Source organism: Callorhinus ursinus, unplaced genomic scaffold (genome assembly GCF_003265705.2).
Source record: "Callorhinus ursinus isolate GAN/ISIS: 27379988/994484 unplaced genomic scaffold, GSC_fseal_2.0 scaffold4, whole genome shotgun sequence".
Lineage (NCBI taxonomy): Eukaryota > Metazoa > Chordata > Mammalia > Carnivora > Otariidae > Callorhinus > Callorhinus ursinus.
In genome coordinates, this window is record NW_027397066.1 from 123458280 (window position 1) to 123471009 (window position 12730).

Genomic DNA, 12730 nt, shown 5'->3' on the forward strand with positions numbered 1-12730 from the left:
GCCGAGGGAGAAGCAGGCTTCCCGCAGAGCAGGGAGCCCAATGTGGGACTTGATCCCAGGACTCCAGGATCATGACCTGAGCCGAAGGCAGTCGCCCAACCAACTGAGCCACCCAGGCGCCCCTCGATGATACCTTTTAAAAAGCACCTTATGGGGGCACCTGGGTGGCTCATTCGTTAAGCGTCTGCCTTTGGCTCAGGTCATGGTCTCAGGGTCCTGGGATCGAGTCCCACATTGGGCTCCCTGCTCAGCAGGAAACCTGCTTCTCCCTTCCCCACTCCCCCTGCTTGTGTTCCCTCTCTCGCTGTGTCTCTGTCAAATAAATAAATAAATAATCTTAAAAAAAAAAAAACACACCTTATGTGTGAAGGAAATGGTTGGATATGGGACTATGGACAACTTTATATTTTTCTTTGTTGCTTTCATATTCTAAAATATTTTACATGGGGCGCCTGGGTGGCTCAGTTGGTTAAGCGACTGCCTTCGGCTCAGGTCATGATCCTGGAGTCCCGGGATCGAGTCCCGCATCGGGCTCCCTGCTCAGCAGGGAGTCTGCTTCTCCCTCTGACCCTCTTCCCTCTCGTGCTCTCTATCTCTCATTCTCTCTCTCTCAAATAAATAAATAAAATCTTTAAAAAAAATAAAATAAAAAAAATAAAATATTTTACATGAACATTTTATATACTGTAATGGGAAAAACTAAACTTTCAGGGAAATGTTTATTTCTATGTATACTACATAGGTTGTTAAAACTGATTTCTAAAAATAGTTAATAATTAAGTCTTAAAAACTATTTTAAAAAAGTAAATTGAGCTGGATTAACATACTGCCCTCATCCTTACTTTCATATTTCATGGTCATTATTCTATTCAGATAGTACTTACTCTGTTGTCTAATAAGCAGATATATTTTTATTTGGGCTGAATGAGGGCCTTTTCCTCCACTCATGACAGTCATTTGTTCATTGTTTTCTTTATGGGCCTCCATAAGTGAATGCTGAAAACCATTTTCAGGGAAGACATTATGTATCTCTTCTGAGAAATTTCATATCCTATATTTTCATCCACAGTAAACTCTAAAAGCTCATTATTAATCTAAAAAATAACAGAACAGAAAGCCTAGAAAAATTTGCCTAAAACATTACTCTTACCAGGTCTCTGTTTTCTCTGTTATAACTGTATTATTTCTGTTACCATCTTTAGTTATTCTTACTGAATAAGTTTAACTGTTGTTAATTTTGTTTCTAGTTTGCCATGTATTGTCTGCTCCTATTTTATAAAGTACTGAAGGAAGAACTGAGTCCAATCCAACCTGTTGGCAAATTTCTTTGTGTAAAACTGGTGGTTTTTGTTTCTTTTTGGTAAGTGTTGCTTTCTCTTAAATGTTCTCATTTCCTACAGGGCAATAACACTGTTGATTAGGGAGGATTTTCAAAATAATCTTAATATAGAAAATGAATTAAAATGTCTCTACTTACCTTTTTAAAAAGTTCATCTGTTTAGCCCTTCTTGGTTTTTCATAAAGAAATAATCAGATGGTCACCATAACATTTATAAGAAGAAAATAATTTGAGACAACCTAACTGTCTCAACACTAGAGGAATCATTAAATAATACATGATGGTCCTTTCATATAAGAGAATAGTCTGCAGTTTGGAAGATAAACATAAGAATATTTAATAATATGAGATAATGCTCATTTGCTTAGTAAAATATATTTTTTAAAGCAGAAGGCAAAACTGTACATGGTCCCAATTTAGTAAGAGGGTGGGTGATAGGGGACCTAGAACAAATACACCAAATTTAACAGTATACAAATACAAAAAGGGGAAAAAGAATAATCCTTGAAATCCTACCACTCAAAGAATGAATAACATTGTGGTGCAGATAATGTCACATATAAAATGCCACAGAAAGAGTTTCATACCATAAAAACTTGCAGAACTCAATGATACACTCAGTATGTTGTGGATATAGTTCTTTGTCAGTCAATCACATTTGGGTTGTTTTTTGGTTTTATTAAGTATTCTGTTCTGTGGATCTAACCTTTTAACTACTCTCCTGTTGACATTTAGATTGTTCCTAATCCTTTCACCATTACAAGCAATATTGAAGTAAAAATCTTATATTACAGAACTATATAAACTTGTCTCATTATTAGCTGTTTAAATTTAACCTAGGGTCATAGCCACAGATGTGCTTGAAATGTTCAATATGACTCCCATTTTGGGAGTCCAATGCCTTCTGAGTTGGTCTGTAGTTCCAGCACTTCCAACAAGACTGGTTTCAAAATATTTTTTAAAAAATAATCTGAATAATTAACTAATACACATGTAAATAACACTTCAGTGTCTGTCCTTTATTTTAAATGCCTATTGTTCAAGGTTGTGGGCATTGTCTGTATATAGGAAGAACTTAAAATCTAATTACTAATTACTTGTATACACTTTCAAAACGAAAGACATACAAACCAAGTTTTGAAGTTCCATGTGTTTAATAATGCATAATCAAAATTCACGTGATGAAACTGTACTAGAAGAATAAATTTGTAAAGCAAATAAATGTATTTAGTGTAGATATACGGTGTCTTCAGGTGTATGCTGTGAAGGCAGGGCTGTGGTGGTGGTGGTGGTGGTCCACAAGTTGTGCTGGGGTTTAACTTTTTTTAAAAATGGCATATTTTTAAAACAACTGCTCATTTTATGCTTGATATAGATATGGCGTTTACCTTTTCCTAACATATAGGCAAGCAGTAGTAATTGCTTTGTTGGTAAAAGTTGGCGTTATTTCTGAAAAGCATACATGGGAATGGCAAACTGTAGAAGCTGTGGCTACAGGACTCCAGGTTAGTGCTCTCTGTAAATAAAACTTTACTGTTTACTCATTTTACATATTATCTCCTAAACCTGACAACGTGCAGGCTGTGAGGCTACTATTATCCTCACTTTACAGAGGAGAAAATGGAGGAACCCTAGAGAGACTAGCCATCATCACTAATTTGTGGTAGAGCCAGGAACAGAACCTAGATTTTTGTTTTTCCTAGTCAGTTTCTCTTTGTGCATTTCTCTTCTTAGTCTTTGGGCAGTGGATTGAGACTGCATTGTACTTTGCAAAAACATACTTGACTGAGTTAGTGTAAAGTTTTGTCCTTTTTTTAAGAGGTGAGAAATGAGTTATTTTGGGAAAATGAAAAAATGAATATAATCTTATGGGGGAAATAAAACAGCTGATGATACTGAAATACTTTTTGAAAAGAGAGTAAGATAGTGCTTTTCCTTTATCTCCATAACTAGAGTTAAGCTGAAAGATGGCTATTTTTGTTTTTGTTATTATAGGACTTTATCATCTGTATTGAGATGTTCCTTGCTGCTATTGCTCATCACTACACTTTCTCATACAAACCATATGTCCAAGAAGCAGAAGAGGGCTCATGCTTTGATTCCTTTCTTGCCATGTGGGATGTTTCAGATATTAGGGATGATATTTCTGAACAAGTAAGGCATGTTGGTAAGTACCAGCCATTTCATTCATCCAAATAGATTATTGTAGTTCTCCTGCTAGGGCAATTTAGAAGCTGTTTAAGAGATGAAAAGACTTTGTTTAAAGCAGTACCAGTAAAGCTCTTCAAAGTGAGAGATGGGAGGGGGAACTTATTCCTAGCACGGTAAGCTTATAGTGGTAAAAATAACTTTTGACTAACTTGGGAACCTTTCTATTACTTTAAAGGAAGGACAGTCATGGGACATCCTAGGAAAAAGTTTTTTCCTGAGGATCAAGATCAAAATGAACATACAAGCTTGTTATCCTCATCCTCACAAGATGCAATTTCTGTTGCCTCTTCTGTACCACCTTCACCCATGGGTCACTACCAAGGGTTTGGACACACTGTGACTCCCCAGACTACACCTACTACAGCTAATATATCTGATGAAATATGTAATGATACTATCGAAGAAAAAAAAGAACTTATAGATAAATCTGTGGCCTCCTGAACAGTGTGCAAAAGCAAACTACTCCTGCTACCATGATTTCATTACCTGGTATCCCACTGCTCAGGATTTTGTGCTTGGGACAAGCCATAAATGATGGAAAATTTCAACATAAAGAAGGTGAAAGCCAGGTACAACCACTGGATTTATATAACTGACGTGAGTTTTGTATATCACAAATAATCAGTCTAAATATCCTAGACTTAGACTTGATTTCTTAACATTAGAGTATCACATACTCAGATGGTAGAAAATGACTCTACTAAATGTTCCTAATGTTACATTGCTTTATTCAAGAGGATGGACATTAAAAAAAAAATCAGTGCTTCCTACCACTGCTGCATGAATATAATGCTCTGGATTTAGCAGAAAGTGTAATTTGGAAATATGAATTAGTGGAACTTAATCATAATCATGTGCCATTTATGCCTACCTAACAATTATTTCTCTATTTCTCAACTGGATGTCTTTCAATAAATAAGAATTTATCATTTATTTTCTGCAATTTTTTGTTTCTCATTCTTTAAACATAAACCCTTAACGTTTTTACAGAAAGTTCTTAATTAGAGGCACAGCAAAAAAGAAATAAGTCCAAAAAGATTAAAGGTTAAAAATTATACCTACAATGAAAGATACCTGTATCTTCTATTCCTTTAGGAGAAATAGCTAGGACCCGATATTAATCTTTAAAACAACTACTATCTAAAAATCCTGTTTGCAACACTAGTAATAGATATCCATTACTTTCAGATGAAAAGAATAACCTAGAAGACTAGGAGAATAAATAAGAAACTTGTGATAGAAATGGAGTCTGCTTTTCCTCAGTGCTATTAAGGGTGTCAGCAAACATAAAGCTAGGCTGAGTAGTCTTAATTATTCATTAAACCACAGTCAGTAGACATGTAGGTGCTATTTCAGAGACATTTATTACTTAGGATGGAGTTTCTCTAATTGCTAATCACAGCCCACTGGGTCATGTTTAACATTATATACTGAAAATCTAGAAAGTACCAGAGTAGGATGTTACAAATAGCAAGAATAAATATTTTCTCAAATTCTTTGCTTCATATATTTATGCACACATTCACATTTATGTACTGGTTCACAGTAATCAGATGCAAAGTCTTTATTCTGTCCACTCTTAGAAACATTTCTATTGAAGGTAAAGCAGGGTAGTATAATACTAGAGGCAATGAGAATAGGCAATGTAGAGAGAAGGTGCATCTTATTTTCTTTGTGTATTATTTAAAAAGAGTGCACAGTATCTACAAGGCACAAGAATCTTCCTTATTAATCTCTCTGTTGCAAGTCTTTAAAAATTGGGCCAATTATTATATATTTCTTACTGTGCATCCAGATCAAAACTTTAAAAAATACTGGTTTAGGTTTAGCACTTTCTTGAATTTACCAGTTTAATTTTCTTTGCCAAAGCAGACCAGGAAAAATGCTGCCTTAGAGATTTTACTTCATCCCTAACTTTTACTCTCTTAACAAATTCAGCTGATAGCTTAAATTCTTAATTCACGTTTGCATTCTCAAAACACAAAAACCCAAGGAGTTTCAGGAGTACAGTATTTAAAAGAAGCTTGGAATTTACAGGTAACCATAAACCCTCTGTCTTTAGTAGAAGCCCCAACTTTCTGATGTATCCCAATTAAGTTTAGACTTAAAAAAAAGCCAAAATGCCTTAAAAATTAAAAGTTCTGCTTTACTTACTGGCACAGGACGATGAAGATGGGACTCAAATCCCTTATCTTTATAGCTTTAGAGTGTAGACTAAAGTATCAAGCAAAATTGAAACCATTTTATGTATAACCAAGCAATAAAAACAAACTTTGCTAACTTGAAAAATTAATGACAGCCTTTTTTGGAAAGGAAGTCTGCAGCAATATCTTTGTAATAATGCTCCCCTTTAGAATCTTTTAAATATACTTTATTAATTAAAAAAAATATTTGACCATTACAAGGAATTAAATCTTCACACATATCCCCATTTTATGATTACAACCCCACTACTAATTCAGACCAGAACTGTGTACTTGCTGCTCTACCTGGACAGTTTTTCATTAGAAAACTGCTCTTCACTGCTTTACTGTGATGCTGACATTGCTTTTGTGGTGCTGCACATTTAGTACTAATTCTTCTCCCATTTCCACCTGGATGGGATTATCTAAAACAACTGCAGCTTGTTTCCAGTGGGAGGCTTCACTTGAAGTATCCAACCTAATCTCGTCATCAAGGTACATATGATACCAAAAGGGAATGGCAGTCACTTGTCCAGATTTACAAATGTGTACCTATGAAAATTAAGAAATCATGAAAATTTCATCAGAGTAAATAGAGTGGACTTGGATAAGTCTGTCTTTTTAGTCAATTTTAGCTCCAAATTTTATAAACTTTAATCACCCAATTCAAATTAATACCAATCTATTGTATTCACTAGTATTTACCCAAGCTCACTTTTGGATATTGTTTAGAAAAAAAATAACATTTAAATTGTTAAAAAAAAAAGTGGCTACTACTATTTTGTGTACATGAAGTATTGCCCAGCTTAAGATAATTCTGAATATGACAAGAATAATCATTTTGTATTACCTTTACTTCTCTGTTAGAGGTGTTCAAATATGGAGTCATTAAATCTAGTCTTAAGAGTTCCACTGGCTTGCTTAAAGGTATACACGGCAATGAGGACAGATCCAAAAATACTCGTATAGGTACCTGGAGAAAGTACAAATTTTTCACTTTTACTCAATTCTTTTTGTGGCCAAGTGCCCTCAAGTATTTACTTCATACTTGCATCAGTATGATATAATGCTTTTTATATCTAATATCTCATTTAATTCCCTTATCAACCTTAAGGCATAAGCAATTTCATGATTCCAGTTTTATAAGAAGGATGAACAAACCAAGGTTTAGGCAGGTTAAATAATTTGCTATGGTTTCAATTACCTACAGATTCTTTGCTTGGATGAACGCAAATTAAATTTTTACTTAAGCCAAACAGCTCCAAAAATTTTAAACCCAGGTTGTGCTTATGTGTGAAAGACGAACTAATAAGCAAATAGTACAATATTAAATTATGGTATTGTTTGAGAAAATATGCCAAATTCAACCAAATAATAGTGGATTTTATTTGGAAAATAACGTTTATTTCTAGAAAGCAATGGTTCTCAACTTTAGCTGCAAGTTAAAATCAGCTAAAGAGCTTTTTAAAAGCCCCAACTGCTCAGGCCACACCTCAGATAGATATGGTAGTTCTGAAAATTCAGTCAAGGTTGAGAGCCACTGCTATAATGTGTTCCATCAATTTTAATATCAATGAAAGGTTCCTACTAGTAACTTTTAGCCTCTTCATTTGAAATAAAGAGGAAACTTGTTTTCAAAGCACCCTCTTGCCTTTGAGTAAAATATTAAGAGAGCAACTAGGCATGGTGAAACAGTGGACACAGATCTACCAACCTCTCCTTGGGCATCCTTGAAGGCATCCAACCTTCTCTGCCATGACAACACAGCAGTTCCATGCCATTTCCAGGACTCATTGCCCTTTATCCTCGTTTATATCAGTCACCAGGAGAAGCTCTAGATTCCTGTTACCTCTTATCACATGCCTTCTAATCCCTCATAGTCTGTCCTCACTCCTGTTTCTCAACCTAGCCTCCCGGTCACTCCTGGCATCTGTGCTAATTCTTAACATTTCCCATCTAGAACTCATCATTTCATGAATTCTCTAGAGTTCAGTTCTTTCTATATACCCCCAAGGTGATTTCACTCAGGCTTTAAATATCATCTACCAAATTTAAGTACCAAATTTTATCTCTAGCCTCAATCTTCCTCTGAATTCTTATCCTACTGTTCAATGATCCCGCAAACAAAACAAAACCTGATCTTCCTGCTATTTTCCCCATTTCAGTAGATGGTAACTATCCTTCCAGGTGCTCTCGTACCCCACATCCAATATACCACAACCTACCTTCAAATATCTCTACAATTGGAACACCTGGCACCACCTCCACACTGCTACCACTCTAAGTCACTACCACCTCTCACCTGAATTACTGCAGTAATGCCTTTGCCTGCTCTCACAAGTGGTTTACTTCTTTCAAAACAAGATATACCGTGTCGTTCCTCTGTTCAACACCCTCCAGGTGTCTTCCACCTCTTTCAGAGTCGAAGTCTTTATAGAACCAAAAGGCTCTACAAGATCTAGCTCCTAATACTTGTCTGACTGCATCTTTCATCTGACCTGCTGTTACTGAACAACTCGTCATGCTCCTCCCTCAGGCCATTGCACTTTTTGCTCCTTTGACTTGTTTATGGCTTGCTTCCTTATTTCTTCAGTTCCCTACCTAAATATCACTTATCCATGAGTCCTTTCCCTAGTTACCATTTATATAAAATAGTGTATCACTTACCCCTATTCCCTCTCTTAACTGCTTTATGTCCATAGCACTTGTAACCATCATCATTCTAATGTTTTTATTTGTTTATTATCTCTCTCTTGTTTGTCAATTTGAATCCTAGCTCCAGGAGTGCAGGAACTTATCTCAGATTCGCAGCTATATTCCCAAAACCTAAAGTAAAGTAGCATATATATGGCAGACATTTGTTGAAAGAATACATTTCTGTTGTTTTCTGTACAGTAGTCCTGTTTATCTGTGATTTCACTTTCCATGGTTTGTTACCAGCAGTCAACCAAGGTCCGGAAGCAGAGGATCCTCCTCCTGACAAACTGTCAAGTCAACAGTAACCTAACACCTCTATCATGTCACATAATCTCACTAGGTAGGCATTTTATCATCTCATCTCATCACAAGAAGGGTGAATATGGTACAATAAGCTATTATGAAAGAAAGACCACATCCACATAAGTTTTATTACAGTAAATTATTCTATTTTTAGTTACTATTATCTCTTACTCTACCTTATAAACTAAACTTCATCATAGGTGTATGTTTAGGGAAAAACAGTATAGATCGGTTCAGTACTATCACTGGTTTTCATTGTGGGTCTTGAAAAGTATCCCCCATAGATAAGGGAGGACTACTGTATAGTTTATTTTACCACCTCTCATTTTGTTTCATTGGTTCACTCAGTTGTCTGTGTAACAGATAATTATTAGAAGAGACAATATCATCTAAGAAAATGGGTAGGTGGACCAGAAAATGTAAAACTACCAGGCCAATTGCCTCTTGGGATGAGTAGTCACAGGCTGAAGTGAGACCAAAGTCTGCATATTCAGCTGTAGGAGTACCGGCACAGAGAGGGCGGAAAGCTGGACTTAACCAAGGTAGGATCTTCCCAGGCCAGTAGAAAAACTGAAGAGAAGGGATATATGAAAAGTACATGGACCATGGAATACAAACTATTAAGGAAGGAGGATATAAAACAGGAAATACAGTGAAAAGATGGAGGGATCAAAATACCACAGATTCTGATGGAATCAAACAATTGTTGACACCAACATCAAGAGGGAATAAGCTAGAAAGGAGATGGTGGTATTTTTGAACCACACAAACAACGAAAACTTCTGTCTTTTTTTTAAAGTTGATTTATTTTTTAGTAACCTCTATACCCAACATGTAGACTCTGAGATTAAGAGTCACGCACTCCTCCAACTGAAACAGCCAGGTGCCCCTAAACTTCTGTCTTCCTGTAAGTGTATTCTCCTTATTAAACTCTCCAAAAATCTGAGATCAAACAAACTCTAAGATCTCATTTAGCCAGCCCTGGAAAAAAAGCATTTTCTCAACAAACTTATATTTGTTGATCAAGTACTGTTCATGGATCTCACTGCATATTCAAAGGCTTACTATGCATAGCCATTAGATAAAAGTTTGAGATATCACTTCTTTAAATCTGCACACAAATCCTACTTCCCAAAATTCTGCTTTCGCTTACACATCAGTATTCCACCTACTTCCTACCTGTCTTCAACCCCAAACCTCTTCCCCTAGACACTTCATCCACTCACACAATTTTAACTTACAAATTTGTATTCTCCTGCTAATGCCTTTGCCAGTACTAAATCTTGAGTCCTTGTTTAACCCCTTTTGCCTTGAGCTCCAGTTTCCTAGGCTCCTGCATTCCTACTCAGAGCAGTCTATCTAGATTTCAGCTGCTTACAATAACCTATCGCCTGCTAGCCTGAGGTTTAAATGTAATTAAGGGTTCAAGTTTAGAATGCAGGTCTTCTTCTGGCTGCTTCTGTTTTAGACAAGAAGCACCCTTTTTCCTAAGACTAAACCTAGGACCCTATTTTTCACTTGTAACAATTGGTTCAGAGGAATATCTATAGACTTTTGTCAGTAGGAACAACAGAATTCCTTGGCTATTCTAATCTCTGGATTCATTTGCACTCATAAATTCCTTTGCTCTAAGAAACTGATTACCATCCTAATTCAGCTAAACACAGTGACTCGATAAAACTACAGAGAAAGATAAGGTAGATGGTGGGTAAGAGCCACCCGGCTGAACTTCTAAACACTTACCTGAAATTGATTAATAAAAGGTGCTATATTTAATCCAAGAGTGCGTTCTGTTCCTTGAACAGCACTCTCTTCTACCAGTGTCTGTGATTCCACAAGCAACCCAAACATCAGCACATACTGAGGAAAGATCTTGCCTCCAGATTGTAGCAAACACCTAGAGAAGGAAAAATGTTTTAAAAAGCATCTTGATTCCCTACGTTTTATAAATACCAGTAACTAAATCATAATTAATCGGTGAGCTACAGATTGTACATAATCTAATAGACTTTATGTTATTGGCTGGTAGTTCAGAGTGGTAAACCACTGGAAATAATTTCCCAACAAGTCAAGGTGGCCGCTGATCCACGAAAGAGAAAAATAACCAGTTGGCTGGATGTATATGTCTTTAGATTTAGGAAGAGTCATCAATGGCTATTAAAACTACTGAGTGAAAGTTTTGTTAGGAAAAGATTACAAAGTCTCAAAGTATTGCCCCCCTCCCAATGACATACTCATTACAAAGGGAAACAGAGCAATTTATTGTGGAAAAACCTTGTGGATACAACTTAAACCAACTGATCTAAATTAACAACAATAATGGGATAAAGCAATACTATGCGCCTCCTAATGTGACGCTTACTTCTGTAATGTTCATCTCTAAAATGGATAATCCAAATCTGATTAAAAACAAAACAAAACATGAGGAACATTCTACAAAATAAATGGCCTACACTCTTCAAAACTTAATATATGAAAAACTCAGGAACTGCTCCAGAATTAAGGAGACTAAAGAGAAAGGACAACTAAATGCAATGTGCGATCCTCAACTGGATTCTGAACCAGAAACAAAAAAAGTTATAACGGATATTATGGCAACAAACAGTGAAATCTGAATAAGAGAGTACACTAGATAAAAGTATTGTGGCCATTCTTCCTGATTTTGACAACTGTATGATGGTTATGTAAATGAATATCCTTGTTCTTAGAAATATACACCAAAATATTTAGGGATTAAAAGAACATGATATCTGGAACTTACTCTAAATAGTCCAGAGAGAATAATAAAGCAAATGTGGCAAAATATAACAATTTGTGCATCTGGGTATAAGGTATATGTTTTTTTTCTTTTTTAAGATTTTATTTATTTATTTGAGAGAGAGAGAATGAGAGATAGAGAGCACGAGAGGGAAGAGGGTCCGAGGGAGAGGCAGACTCCCTGCCGAGCGGGGAGCCCGATGCGGGATGCGGGACTCGATCCCGGGACTCCAGGATCATGACCTGAGCCGAAGGCAGTCACTTAACCAACTGAGCCACCCAGGCGCCCCTGGGTATAAGGTATATGTTAAAAGATCTTTTTTGTTGTTGTTGTTAAAAGTTCTTTGTACTATTTTTTAACCTCTCTGTAAGCCTGATATTATTTCAAAATAAAAAGTTAAACACTGAAAGAAAATCTAATTAAAAATCCAAATGTTCTAGTAAAGAATGTGAGGAAGAGTGTGAGTAAAGGGTTAACAAAACCCATTCTCCTCCTCCAACTGGTCTTGGGTTCACCTTTTGTTTCCCTGGAAATCCCATTAAGGTGGAATGTCAGCTGTCTTAGTGTGATCAGCAACACTGCTTGGGATAAAGATTTTTTTAAATTGCCTCTCAATATAAGGTAGAGCACATTTAGACTGAAAGAACTATGAACAAAGCACCCGATAGGAAGCTGTATCATCTTGGGGCTTCCCTGAGGGTGGTGTATCTTGTAACCAAGTGTTACACCCATGGAAGGTATTAGTTCCTATGTGAAATTTAGGGCTCTTAAGCCAAGACAGCGCCTATGTTCACCTATACAGTCTTATTTCCTCACACCTCAGCTGTGAGAAGCATGAGGGGATGAGTGGGTCACTTACTACCATCAAATGAAGCAGACTTGGAGGTTACTTTAAAGGACTTTAAACCAAGTCATTATTTTCATTTGCCACATTTACAATCACACATTAAATCCCTCATTATTACTGAATATTCTAAGCTGGTTTCCACCTGAACTTCTAGGACAGGCTATTTATAGACATTTATAGATATAGATATATATAGACATATATTTATAAATATATAGCTATTTATAGAAGTGGACTTCATATTATCATATGTATCTTAACAGTAAATTTTTCCTCTTAAATACATAGAGGTAGTAAGGATCTATTTATAATAACACAAAGCTAAGGTTTGGTTTGCCAAGACATTTGTGTAATCTAAAAAAAAAATACTTCCTACAAGTTACTTAAATTTT

General features: G+C 36.0%; 2 protein-coding genes across 5 annotated transcripts in view; one reads left to right on the plus strand and one right to left on the minus strand.

The window, feature by feature from the left end:
• Positions 1-4483, plus strand: part of TMEM184C (transmembrane protein 184C) — a 26784-nt gene extending 22301 nt beyond the window's left edge. For all 3 annotated transcript variants that reach the window (XM_025874283.2, XM_073892329.1, XM_073892330.1), the window contains 4 exons: positions 1248-1360; positions 2745-2844; positions 3335-3506; positions 3726-4483. In XM_025874283.2, coding sequence (XP_025730068.1) covers positions 1248-1360; positions 2745-2844; positions 3335-3506; positions 3726-3991 — 651 coding nt within the window. In that variant the 3' untranslated portion in view covers positions 3992-4483. The remainder of the gene's footprint in view (positions 1-1247; positions 1361-2744; positions 2845-3334; positions 3507-3725) is intronic.
• The window catches only part of PRMT9 (protein arginine methyltransferase 9), a 38597-nt gene continuing 28580 nt past the window's right edge, over positions 2714-12730 (minus strand). For both annotated transcript variants that reach the window (XM_025874281.2, XM_025874282.2), the window contains 3 exons: positions 10477-10630; positions 6584-6706; positions 2714-6285 (listed from right to left, as the gene is read on the minus strand). In XM_025874281.2, the coding sequence (XP_025730066.1) occupies positions 6070-6285; positions 6584-6706; positions 10477-10630 (493 nt within the window). In that variant the 3' untranslated portion in view covers positions 2714-6069. The remainder of the gene's footprint in view (positions 6286-6583; positions 6707-10476; positions 10631-12730) is intronic.